This window comes from Camelus dromedarius, chromosome 15 (assembly GCF_036321535.1).
Source record: "Camelus dromedarius isolate mCamDro1 chromosome 15, mCamDro1.pat, whole genome shotgun sequence".
In the NCBI taxonomy this organism is placed as follows: Eukaryota; Metazoa; Chordata; class Mammalia; order Artiodactyla; family Camelidae; genus Camelus; species Camelus dromedarius.
The window spans coordinates 32,498,535-32,512,048 of NC_087450.1; the positions used below are offsets into that span (position 1 = coordinate 32,498,535).

At 38.9% G+C, this 13,514-nt stretch overlaps 2 protein-coding genes across 6 annotated transcripts in view; one reads left to right on the plus strand and one right to left on the minus strand.

Annotated features, from left to right (window-relative positions):
* PREPL (prolyl endopeptidase like) overlaps positions 1-2,958 on the plus strand; it is a 34,720-nt gene extending 31,762 nt beyond the window's left edge. For all 3 annotated transcript variants that reach the window (XM_010997163.3, XM_010997161.3, XM_010997164.3), the window contains one exon: positions 314-2,958. In XM_010997163.3, the coding sequence (XP_010995465.1) occupies positions 314-403 (90 nt within the window). In that variant the 3' untranslated portion in view covers positions 404-2,958. The remainder of the gene's footprint in view (positions 1-313) is intronic.
* Positions 915-13,514, minus strand: part of SLC3A1 (solute carrier family 3 member 1) — a 36,237-nt gene continuing 23,637 nt past the window's right edge. For all 3 annotated transcript variants that reach the window (XM_010997158.3, XM_010997159.3, XM_064494528.1), the window contains 6 exons: positions 12,535-12,654; positions 10,571-10,695; positions 8,885-9,080; positions 6,113-6,280; positions 4,872-4,988; positions 915-1,558 (listed from right to left, as the gene is read on the minus strand). In XM_010997158.3, the coding sequence (XP_010995460.1) occupies positions 1,118-1,558; positions 4,872-4,988; positions 6,113-6,280; positions 8,885-9,080; positions 10,571-10,695; positions 12,535-12,654 (1,167 nt within the window). In that variant the 3' untranslated portion in view covers positions 915-1,117. The remainder of the gene's footprint in view (positions 1,559-4,871; positions 4,989-6,112; positions 6,281-8,884; positions 9,081-10,570; positions 10,696-12,534; positions 12,655-13,514) is intronic.

A 13,514-nucleotide genomic window follows, 5' to 3' on the forward strand; every position in this document is an offset into this window, starting at 1 on the left:
TCCCAGCAGGGTTCATGCCAGCTTCTTCACCAGCTGTCAGGTCTGTGGCTGAGACCCGACAGGGGAAGGAGGAATGCAGAGTCAATAAAAAGAAAAGTTTCTCTCTTGTACTTGATAAGTGAGTTCTCTTAGAGAAAGTAATTGAATCTTAATTTTGGGAGCTTTCTGCCTCTGTCCCAAATAACAAATACCCTTGCCATAAATTGCTGGCTTCCGGGTTGGGTGAAAATGGATGGACAAGGAGAGACTTGAACACTGGAGTTTTACCACAAAGCCCTTCTCTCTAGTTTTTTTTTAAATGTGTTTCTTTTAGATTACAGCCCAAATTAAATTCCTGTATGAGGAACTTGGACTCGACAGCACCAGTGTTTTTGAGAATCTCAAGAAATATCTAAAATTCTGAAATGCTACATTCAGTGGGAACTGGAAACACTGAAATATTTCATAGTCGTATTGCCAGCTGTGTTAAGAAAAGTGAGTTTTTTAAGTTGGTAAATAATTTTTTTATATTTGCTTCTCCATCCAAATTTTGTTTAGTATCCAGCTCACTTATACTGTTGTCTCCATTGATGCACATGCCCCTTAACCTAGGAAAGTAGTTTTCAAATCATGCTCTGTAGGACATAGAGAAGGATTGGTGACAGCAGAAACTGCCCCCTTCCCCCATCAGAACAGCTTTGTTTTATTTACTACAATTTTCTTTGAATGGTTTACAAACCAAGGTTTTGCCTCGTTGCTAGTGAACATTTTTAGGTACTGTGGCAGTAAGTCATCACCCAGTTTCTGTACCCGCATTTTATGGAAGAAGATAACATTCTTAAAATTCATTAGATCTTTCTAATAATCGGGAGTCCTGAGGTGCTCAGTTCATCTCTAATTGATGCTGTCTCAAAAAAGTTACAAGTTCCTGCAAGTGACAGTTTTCTTTAAACATTTTATTATTCTTGAAAAAACATTTGAGAACCCTTCCTAAAGCATTTACATTCAAGCTACAGAAATATCTAAGAATTAATGACTGTTCATAAAGTTTACCCGGCAGTCTGCAGTAACGTGAAGTTACTGCAAATGCTTAGAATAGAACAGAATGCCCACGTCTTCATCTCTTTCGTAGAGGTGCCTAACACGAGTTGTACAGTATGTTGAGTGCACTGGAATAGCACGCCCGGTTGGAAACAAAACATCTGTCTCTGAAAGCTGTTTGGTGATGAAGGAGATTCTTCGTATTGTATTCAAGGATGAGTCCTTCTCCTTTGTCCAGTGTAATGGCATGTGTATCAATTTCACGGCCTTTGTAGGCAGAATTGGTACTTAACTTTATCCTCACTCTTGTGGGAATATTTGAAATCATTTCCTTTAGATTTAGCACTGATAATTCTCCAAAATTCAGAACCATGAGTAAGACTCTGTCTGTGCCGTCCAGCTCTCTTGTGTACACAACAGAGTGATTGTCACTCCTCAGGTAGCAAAACCAGCCCCTGCTGAGGAGCAGCTCGTTGGCATGAAGCAAACTTAATTCTTGATATAACTTCAGTGCTGATCTGGGCTGAGTCTTTTGGACCTAATTTTTTTAAAAAGAGTATTAATAAATGTTTGATTCTAAGAGGTTTTTTTTAAAAAACATTTTTAGCATCAAATAAGGAATTAATTTCCCTAAAAAAAAAAACTTGCTCCAATTTTGCCCCTTAAAGTAACTACCAAATTTTAAGTATTAATAAGTAGGTAAGAATAATTATATTTAACTACTAAATAGAGGCTGCAAATGCAGTTTCACCATATCTGGGAGTCGTTGCTGTGTGCACAGTTTTCCACTGCATCTTGGCCGAATTTGACTCCACTTTAGGAACCCCCCAAAAATGTTCATGTCTAAGTTAATGGATATTTAGCTTGCCCAAATAAAGTCTCTTTATGCTGTACTGTATTATAGAAAAGCAGCCACCATGGCCATGGACTCTGAGAACTGGTGAATTGGGGCTTTTCTGTTCTCTTGTAAAATAATGTATAGGTTGGTGTAACTTCAGCAGGTATCTATTTCTTGCATAGCTAACTGTGAACAGAAAATTAGAAAAAGAATGCGAAAGCAAAATGCAGCCAACAGTGAATGTTAAAGATTGTACTTTTTTTAACCATAAAAGTGACATATGTTCATTAAATAACGGCTACATAAAACATATAATCTAATACTGCTTTTTTTCCTTTAACATTTCAAGCATCTCTGTTACTATATGAAATGTCATGTTAATGGCAGAATAATACTCTATTGAATGGTTATACCATACTTAACCATTCCCTTTCATTTTGACATTTGAGTTTCTAATATGCTTCTCTCATATTTGGATTATTTACTTAGGATATAAATATCAGAAAGACAAACCCTATGTCAAAGAGTATGGATACTTGACACATAATGCCAAATTTGTCTTCATAAAAGCTGTTGCCAAATCAGTGAGATTCATTTCATTGTACTCCAGCCAGCCGTGTTGACTTCAGTGGTAGTAGTGGTTGTTGGGGGGCAGGTGTCTGATGTGTGGTGTTTAATGACTAATAAATGTCTGAAAAAATACTCTGTTTATCAGGTACAAAGGTATTTATGGTACATGTATATGGTATATGACTTGTCATACTATTAACATTTTCTATAGTCTTTAGATAATGCATGAAAAAGCATAGTTCAGTGCCACTCACAGAAGTGCCAAGTAAGTGTTAACTATTATTTTTGTCTACTTGGTTTACCACTTTCTAGAAGTATGTTGAAGTGTCTCTCTGTCATTGTGGATTTATCTGTTTCTCTATGGATTTCTCAGAGTACTTGTTTTATATAATTTGAACCTATTGTTAGATGCACAGATTTATGATTTGTAGTGGAGTGTTCTTTTATCAATTTTTCAAAATTGCCTTTGTCTCATAATGCTTTTCATATTGAATTCTATTTTGTCTGTTATTAAATATTTCCACACCTGCTTTTTGTAACTTATTTTTTTAAATAGAAAGTGCATGCATAGAATATAAAATTCAGTTATAAGAAGAATAGATAAATAAAACAGTTTTCTTCAGCACCATCCCCTAGCTTCCCATTTTCTCTCCCAGGGGTGTTTATAAAATCTTTCATTTTATAAATTATATGAAATGATACATTCTGTGCCTATGCAAACATATGTAGACACATTTTCTTTCTTTACACAAATAGTGGCATGTTACCATTCTGTATTCTGTTTTTTTGAATTATTTAGTAGAGATGGTGTCATATCAATGCACAGAGAATTCTATCCTTTTTAAAAGAGAGTCAAGGGGCCACATAAAACAACAGTCTGTCAGGGAGGAGGCAGTTTTACTAATAGTGAAGTCTTATGTTTGTTATATTTGCTTTGCTTTCTTACAGTGTTTTGTTAGGAATGGTCTCGTTCTTTCCTGGTCTTAATTTTTCTCAAATGTAGTGTGATTCATTTTGCATTTGGTACTCCTTGTTTGCCTGTCTTTGGCTGCCTGCCTCTAGTAACTGTGAGAAGCCAAGTTGGAGGTAGGTTTGGTTTGTCTTTGGGGTGTAGGGTTCTTTTCTTGCTTAATGGTGATAAGCTACCTAGGGTCCTGCCCTCCTCTTCTGGCCTCTGAACTGAGAAGTACAAGCTCTTGTTCTGAGAGCTTGAGTTAGGTTTTCTCCTTTTCTTTCTTATACTGTGCTTGTAGAAGTTTAACACCGTTTCGAGCTTTTCTCTCCTCATTTAGCACGAGCATGATCACCAAACAGGCCCTGGGTTTTCCCCTCGGGCAGGTGCTGCGGCAGCCAGTCGCGGCAGCTGAGGGACATTCCTGCGGGGCTCTCACCTGTGCTGTTAGTGCCGTTTTCTCCTGTGTACTGCAGACTGCTTTCTAGGCAACCTTATTTTTCTGTCTTCTAGAAATTACTTAAATTCTCACCTGATTCTAGGCTGTTATGGATGTATTTTACTAAAATAGCATTGCTGAGACTTTTGATTATTTGATTGATTTAGCATCCCTCCAAGAATTACTGTGGGTCTTTCTAAAGACTTGACTAATCTGACAGAAAAAATATTTTTTTTATTTTAGTTTGCATTTACATTTTTCCATCTTTGCTGGTATACGTTTTTATGTAGGATTTCTTACCTATTGGATTCAAATTGGCCTATGGGAATATTTTGGACATTTGGACATAAATGAAAATCAGTAAGTGCACTTAATCCAAAACACAATTTTTGTGTTTCAAGGACCTACAAATATATAAAACAAAGCTATCCCTGGGGTGCCTGAAGTAGGGAGTTGTGGGAACAGGAGGGTTAGCTTGAACTTCTGTATCAGAATAATCTGCGGAGCATCTAGTAGATGGGGCTAAAACTTTTAAGTATCCTCATGTAATGCCAATAATTTATCTTCCCCTTAAGTAGTTTAGATTGTGTTTTCCACACCTGAAACTCACTTGAAGCCATTTCACATTTTTCTGGTATAAGGAAATGTAGTGGAATTAGTGTGTTCCTGTTTAGGAAATTTGTTAAGCCGAATTCGGCAAACCTGATCACCATGAGAACAGAAAAGACTATAAGCAAAAGCTGAACGGTGCACTTTTCCAGAACAGCTACTTTTGGGGATTATTCATGTCATCAGTTTCTGTAGGTAAGCAGCCTTGCTCTCAAGTCCACATTAGCCTAGATTGATTATACCAGCTCTTCCGTACCTGTTTGTATTTTCACAAAAACATGACTTGCAAACTCCTTAAAAATGAAGACTGCAAGAGACATCTATGTGATTGATTTAAAGAGCGTAAGTTAAGGTTTTAGGCAACTCAGGGTGAGTATATATTGTCAGCAGCAGAAGCTCATTTCTGTTCCTGGAGCAGCAATGAAATGTTCATTGATACTTACATCTACATTCACAGTGTGGTAGTCTGAACTGGTGGGTAACCAGGTGTGACTACCTTCAGAAAAACCAGCATTTGAGCTGTTGTCCCACTGCATTGGTGACTTTGAGAGAAGCGTATCCTGTGTCAAAAGGCCATAAAGAAAAAACAGTGATCTGGTTATTAAAAGAAATGTAGGGGAGTAGGGTATAGCTCAGTGGTAGAGTACCTGCCTAGCATGCAGGAGGTTCTGGGTTCAATCCCCAATACCTCCATTTAAAAAAAAATGAAAAAAAAAAAAACACCTAATTACCTCCCCACGCCAAAAAAAAAAAAAAAAAGAAATGTAATTTGGCCGTGACTGACTGCATAGTTATTTAATTCCCTGTATTTCTCAGCTAGTGCTCATTCATAATGCAAAGGCCTTAACACTCAGTACATAAACCAGTTTTACACTTTCAATAGGAAAATAGTTCATGACATCTTGAGTGTGAATAAGCTGTACTAACTAAACATTGATACATGCTTGGAATCTTTCCTGCTTTTCCCTAAAAATGAGTAACACAGGATTTCAAAATGTGCCACTTACAAACTCATCATACTGTGATAGTGGTGATGGTGAATTCAAGGATGCAGCCATGTATACTGAGTCTAGATTCTGTCCTCTTACCCAGCCTGGTTATCGCATGAGTGCTCACACAAATTCAGGAGCTATAGACAAGGTTTCACTTCAGCCGAATATTAAGGAAATTGGATCTCATACAATTGAAAGCTAACCATACAAACTACAGGTTTAAGATCTCATTCTTCTGCCCAGGAGCACAGTTGGTGATCTGTAGCTTCAAACAAAAAATTTAAACCTCTCAGGCCTAACCCTGTACATTACATTTGTTAAATAAAAGGAAGAATTTTGTGCTGTGGTCAGACAAGATCTACCAATACAGACAAGCACTACAAGAAATGTTCCTAACTCTGTGTTCCGGGTAGACGGGAATGAATAATACTCCAAACTCAAAACATGGCTTCTCAAATTTTAGTGTACCTAAGAATTAGTTGGAAAACGTGTTTAAAATGCAGTTGTGTGGCTCAGGAAACAGCATTTTTAACAAGCCCCCCAATCAAGAAAGCTGAAAATTCTCCATATCAAACAGTAATAAATAAAAGCTAGTACTCATGATTTTCAGCAGTAGACTAGAAATAGTAAATTCTCTGATTTGGCAAAAAATGAGGATTTGATATGTGTGTGGTTAAGTTATATTAACTTACAGCATCGTAGGTTTCATTGAGATTTGTGGCTAAAATATTTCTCATTCCTATTTCCTCTCCGTAGTAAGTTATGGGAGTTCCAGGCAGAGTGAAAATGAGCATGTGCATGATGTTGACATATTTCTCCCCAAGACGAGAAGTCAGCCGGGCATTGTCTGGTCCACCAATCTGAAAGGCAGGTCCTTTTTTAAAAACATAACTCTATACATAGTTTTCTGGAAGGTTTGCCCCATTTCACAAGAAGTTCACCAGGCAGAGAAACATGGTTAGCCATGCGTACCTTGGACTCAGCAAGCCTGAACTTCAGTCCTAACCATGCTCTTTGCTTTATAATTGACCAATTGACTGTCTTGGCTATTATACTGAAGAAAATGGTGGTAACAGTTTACTTCACAATGACATTGCAAATAGGATGAAATTTATGAGGGTGCATATTAATATTTCACACATTTGGATAAAGAAAGACTCTTGACAGGAAAGAAAGCAAAAGTGTTTCACCCAAGAAGGGAACAGGTAGAGGGGAAGGGGTGGGAGAAATACTTCTAATGTGTCCCTTTGTGTGTGTGTGTGTGTGTCACTTTTCAAAACAAATTTTAAGTTAAAAGATAAATCACTTGTAAAAATACATTTAGAGTCCAAGAAGAAATTTTGTAAAGGGTTTTCTATTTTTAAATACAGTTCTCTGTTAAATGTTCTAATTTTGTATTTTAACATTTAGTCCTTAGTTAACAGTTTATTTAAATCCCCTGACAGACCTTTTCATGTTCCCCGGCTGTTTAACGGGACTGGCACACCCATGGTTTAGTCTGTTTACCCCTCCACTGCAGAGCTGCCAGGTGTTACCTCTGTCTTACAAATGATGAAACAAGCGCAGTTTATTCAGGTCAAGGTTATGAGGCAGAACTAGCCTTTGAACTTAAGTCTGAGAATACGAACTTGGTTGTTAGAATTCAGGAAAAGGGAGGTTGTTTTTATTTTCCTTTAGATCTACTAAAAATATCTTTACAATTATCTTTTTACAGACCATTGTAAAGTATTTTTCTATTTTTATGGCCAGAAAATTAGGTCAAACTTTGCCACTGTTTATTCTTTTCATTATCTCGAAAGCATCTGACAAGAAACCCTTCTGGACCTAGAGCACTTTGCTTTTTCAGAACTGAAATCAAGATCACCCGTGGACAGAGATCAGGGCCCTTCATAGTCTGAGAGAGGTCCAGTACCTGTGACACATTCAATATATTAAATATATGGGTAAAAAAAGTGCTAAAAAGTATATTATAAAGTTTGTGATACAGGGGTTACTTCCTGAGTGGGTGGAGTAAGCACCTCCAAAAGTGCCGTCCACAAAAGCAAGGAGAACTCTGGCAAAAACCAAAAATCCACTTTAAAACTCTGGGAATTGAAAGTTGACAACCATCCAAGGAGCAGTTAAGAAAAACAGCTGCATCTTTTAAGGACAGCAAGCTTTGTGTCATTTTAAGTGGCCCTAATCTTATGCTTCTCCCCCTCAGATCCTCAGTAACCCTGAAAACCAACAGTAGGTGTGAAAACCAGCAGCCTAGAAACCACTGGAGGACGAACAGGTTTAGAGTTCACCAAGCGCTCCATCTCTAGAGAACTGTCACATTTGACCTCTCTAGCAGCTTACTTTGGGTTGGATTTTTTTATCTGATCTGACTCAGAGCTGACTGAGTAGCTAGTCCTGTCCCCAAGGCATTTGCCAAAAATCTGCAGTAATTGATTATCGTCACACCTGCTTAAAGTGGGATTACCAACGGGCTGAACAGATTGACCAAGAAATTTACAAGCTGGGGAATGAGATGACCTTAAAGGACTTTGAAAGACTCGGACATCCCTGGAATTTAGAAGCCTACACACACACATGCAGGGCTGTGCAGGTGCCCAGAGAAGGCTCTGCCCTCTCACCTCTGGCTAACCCTGAAGCTCTGTGCAAGCAGAAAGTGAAGCTCAGAGTCATACGCTGCCTGCCAGAGTGCTGAAAGCATGCCCCCTACACACAGCCCCTCAGCAAAGGCTGGAACACCTAACTGGTTCAAGGCATTTAAGGAATCTTTCTAGCCATTATGCTGACCAAGCAGAAACATCAGTGGCCACACACAACAAATAACACAGATTTAATAGAATTAATCCAAGAAAGTCACTAAAGAGACAAGCAGAAACAACCACCACTGGAGAGGGGAGAATGTGATTTCCAGAACGTCTACACTTACTATTTTAAAGCACCCAGTGTTAAACAAAAAAGAATACAAGACATTCAAAGAAACGGGAAAGTATGGCCCATGCAGAGGGGGAGAGCAAGAGAACGGAAAACTTGGCTAAGGAAGCCCAAACACTGGACTGAGTGGATGACTTAAGTCAACTGTACACGTGTTCAAAAACCTAAACTAAATCTACAGAATTCTTTAAAAATACGAGAATAACCAACATCTTATCTAGTAGATACTATCTATAAAGAGAAATTATAAAAGCCAAATAGAAATGTCAGAGTTGAAAATTACAAAAACTAAAATGAAAAAGTCACGAGAGGGGCCTAACAGATGTGAACTGTTGAGGAAGTGGCAAATAAGGCAGATCAGTTGAGATTATCTTCTGAGAACCAGAAGGAAAAGAATGACAGGAACTGGTCAGGAGCTGGGACGGTTCACCACACAATCACAGAATAAGGGAAGAGTGAAGGTCACTTACGGACAGGTGTACCCCTTGTTTCAGAGGTGACTTTTCCGCAAGCGTAAGCTGGGCATAAGGACTTACCATCCAGTTAGGCCACTTTCCTTCTGGCATGTTTTCCATCCAGGATGTGATAACCTCAAACACTCTGTTCCCAGAAGGGGTGTCTAGCTTACTGAGGTAACTGTTCAAGGGAAAGTTGGCTTCCTGGATAAAAGGCAAGCCGTAGTACATCATGGTCTTGGCAACGCTCTCTCCATGGGCTTCCGTCCCCAGGAACCTGTAAGAATTGGCAGGTGTAGCACCTTCAGGGTCTGTCAGGAGACTGGGAGAGCGCTCTGCAGCTGCTCACATCGAACAGACAGGATGTCGGGGGTAAGTGCACACTATGACCATATCAGGCTAGGGCTCACTGGGATGTGCACTCAAGCCGGATGACCAAGAAATGGCACGCTGGGTCACTTGGCAATTTCTCATCATAATAAACCCAAACACTAGCCTATACCAGGCACTGCTGTCTAAAAGTTAAGAAACACATTTATTTGGATCTCAGTCAATACTGTCCTTTTCTTTCTAAAACTGATTGAAACTCGTTAACTTCCAGGAAGACATTCTTTAGCAATTCTCATCACTCCATCTAGACTGTACAGTATATGTCTGTATATAAGGTAAGGAGGGAGGTTCCCCAAAAACTTCCCCTTGTAGTGAAATCCCTGTAAAGTCTCATTTTATTACTGGAGTGCACTCTCGATTGTTAAAAACCACTCTTTGAGGAAGACACATTTGCCTGAAATGACCCACATCAATGCTAGCTTTAGCTGTTTGAGGTGTTATGTTAATGGATAAGTACATAGTATCTGGAGCTCAGGTGTTTCAGTTCCATCCTGTCTCTGCCATTATTATGTGACCATTACCTACATGGTCAAAGTGTCAGTTTTCTCGTCTGTAAAATGGGCACAATGATACAAGGACCCACTTTAAGGAGAAGAAACTTCTTTAAATCCTTTTCTGTTGATTCTATTGGGTGATCTATGTAAACATGGTAAGAATTGAGTTGACTGAGTGTTTATTATGTGCCAGGCACTTCTTTAAGTGCTTCACAGACATTATCTCATGTAATCTCACGATAGTCTTATAGGGGTAGCCCTATCACCTTTTCTTAACATTTTTCTTGGGGTAGGGGAGGTACTTAGGTTTATTTATTTTTTAAGTGGAAGTACAGGGGATTAAACCCAGGACTTCATGAGTGCTAAGCACGCACTTTACCACTGAACTATACCCTCCCCTCATCACCTTTTAATTGATGAGAAAGCTGAGACTTAGGTTAACTAACCAGTCCAAGGTCACAGGAATCCACCTTAAGTTCATCTGATACCAAAGATGCTCCTCACTATCATGATGTACTGACAGTTTAGTTGGAACATTTGGATTCATACTATACAAAGACACTAACAGGTCAAATAATGATAAAAAGAATAGCTAATGGCTAACATTTAAATAATGTATTAATTAATCTTTTAATTAATTTTCAAAAAATTCCTGTGAATAAGTACTGTAATTAGCATCATTTTATAAAAGAGGAAACTGAAAATCAGGAAAATTAAGCAACATGAGATTATCCCAAGCCTGGCATAACTGAGTTACCATACATTATAATTTCGCCAGTTTGTTAAATTATAATCTGAACCTCTTGAGAATGCCTGCTTATGAGGAATAAACTGCAGATCACACGCTGCGCCTGTCAAGAATAGAAGTGTGACCTGTGGTTACCTGTATCTCCCAGGCTCCCTGCTATACTGGTCCATTGTCTGCCGAAAGCTGCGGATAAGGTCGTGCATCCCCACTTGTGTGGTGGTGAAGTCATGGTACAGCTCTGAGTAGTGTGTGACCATGTCCTATGAAAACAGGACAGCACGGTTACCATCATGTCACATGTCAAATGCCCAACAACCGGCCTTATGTGAATACGGACTGTCTCTTCAAAGGGCCAAAGGCTTCAGGCTGAAACATACGTGCTCAAAGATGGTCCTAGGACTTTCACTGCCTAAGGGATTTTGTGGATGGAGAAGAACATTCAGAACTATTAGCATTTCATTTGTTGCTTAAATTACTAACTATAAATCTAGTAAACAAGTTAAATTTTATCAAACATCTAAACATTGATTACAAGTGTCTTTAATAAAATCCTCCCCCTACGCATTTTATTGTCCCAAATGCTCCAAGAATTTTTAAAGGCAAACAAAATAAATAATGTTAATGATTATAGAGTGCATTATTACACTTGTACTTGATCGGCTCACAGATTATTAACATCATGCATTTAAATTTGTTTCTTTACCACTTCTATCCTTTATTCTTAACTGTTACACTTTCCCGGGTTTCAGTAATTTTTCTTCTAGAATCCAAAATAAAAGATTATGTCTAATACAAGTTCAGGCTGTAAGTCCTGGGTTAGGACATGGACAGACTAGGCAGTCCATGTGTTGCCATCCATTCAGGGGAACCCCTTTTTTTATAAGTGATTTTCCCTTGCTAGATCAAGTGAAGTTTTTTGAAATCTTAGATGTAGTCTTGAAATTACACGCTCTTTATGTTTTTCTTAGGTAGCACACAAAACCCATTCTTCTGATCATTTGCCATGACTGGAAACGTATGTCTATCTCATGATATCTCATTATAATTAGTAAGGTTATTTTGAGACTTCTCCAAGGATCAATGCTTCTAATGGGCACAAGTGGTTAATACATGACCTTTTTCCCCCTTCATTTTTCCTTTCTACTGGAAGTCGTGTGCAAAGAAAAAAAATGGCTTAATCATAAGCTTTGGTTCATAACGTGGTCTCACAATTAGCCCATGCATGGCCAGCCTCCCTTTATTACTCAGAAAAAACTATTAAGTTGATAATAAACTTGATAACCATGTGAATTTCATTTTACTTACTTTCCAGAAAGGGCATCAGGCTATATATAATAATTTTAGATTTTTTTTTGCTATAAATTACATCACTAAGATTGACCAATATAGCTGTGTGTCACTATAAATCATTGTTTTTTTAAATTTTGGGTGGGGAAGAATTAGGTTATTTATTTATTTATTTTACTGGAGGTACTGGGGATTGAACCCAGGGCCTTGTGCATACTAAGCATGTGCTCTACCACTGAGCTATACCCTCCCCCCAATTCATTTATTTTGACATTCCATGGCATAAATATACAAATCCTTTATTTCAGGATATATTTGAGGACTACTGTCTACTTGGCCACTGAAAACAGAGCAACTGTAGAATAGTGGTCAGCAAGAGGGATGGGGGTGGCATGTGCTTACTACCTGTCACTGGGGAAGGCTGAGTACCCTAGGTGTGGAAGCACAAAGAGCCTGGATTCTGCCAGCACAAGAGATCGGCCCTTGGTGGAGTCCACACTGTCCATGCCCCTCAGAACCCTTGTCACCGAAGAACTCCTCAAGGGATCTCTCCAGAGGAAACCAGTGGAAGGAAGCATGCATTTGAAACTCCTCTGTATTTCCTAAAGAAAATGATGCAAAGTTCTTCCTATAGGCAGGACAGAACTCACCTCTGGTAAGAGGTGTCTCAGGCTAAAAAGGAAAACATTCGACATTTTTGGAAGAGAAAAAGTATATATAATATATATATAATATATGTAAACATATGTTTAAGTATACTTTTAAAAAACGTGTGTGTGTGTGTGTGTGTATATTTTAAAACAAAACTTTACCGGAATTTGGGTCTTATTCACTTGGGCCTCGTCTCTCAGATGTTTTGCTTCTAGAAGAAATTGAACAGCATCGAAACTAAAGCCATCCACACCCTTTGAGAGCCAGAACTGTATAATTTCCTAAACATAAAGAAGTAAAATGCTTAGTTACATTAACTACACATTGTTTTCATAAGGTTTAATAGAGGTTTTGTCTGTTAATGACTTTCCATCATAGGTCACCTCCACATACAAAACAAGTACAACCCTCAGTAGCATATTCTGACCTATGGAGCACAGCAGGGTCTGAGCATGATGAACTTTGAATAAGTGCATTTATGCGCTCCCATTCCTCCCTCATACTTGAATTCAGAAAATGTTACACTGGTAATTGATGCTATGAGCATGTTCCGAAAGTTTAAAGAATCCACTTAAAATGAAAGCATGAAACCACAATGAAAGATAGGACTCGGGAGAAACTGGGAACATAGCTCTTCTCCTCCATGCCCAGTTCCTTAAAGGTCACTCCAAAGTGAGAGAAAATAACCCAATAAGCACCCAGTCATGAAAGGCTCTCCCACCAGACGGGGAGAGTCTTGAGAGAAAGACTGCACCTTTCATTTCTGCTTCCCTTGCCACCGACACAGCATCCTCTACTTAGGGAACCAGTCGTGGAATGAAAGAGTCAAACGTGGTGTGATGCAGCTGGGACTGAAAAAGGACAGAATGATCGCTGGCTGCGAGGCATCTACAGAGTTGCTGGGGACTCATGAGCCATGAGAAGTTTACCTAATGCAAGGCAGGATGCTATTCAACATCACAAGAGGAGATTTCTCCATCCGAGGGCTGCTAGAGCTCCAAGGTCAACTTTAACAGGGGTGGGCTCCGCCAGTCAAGGAAAAGCTAGAGCTTGAACTTGGCCAGTGGGATTTCGTCAGGGAGTGAGATCTGGAAGAATGTTCTGGACTGGTGGTGGGACAGCATGAGCCAAGCATGGAGGC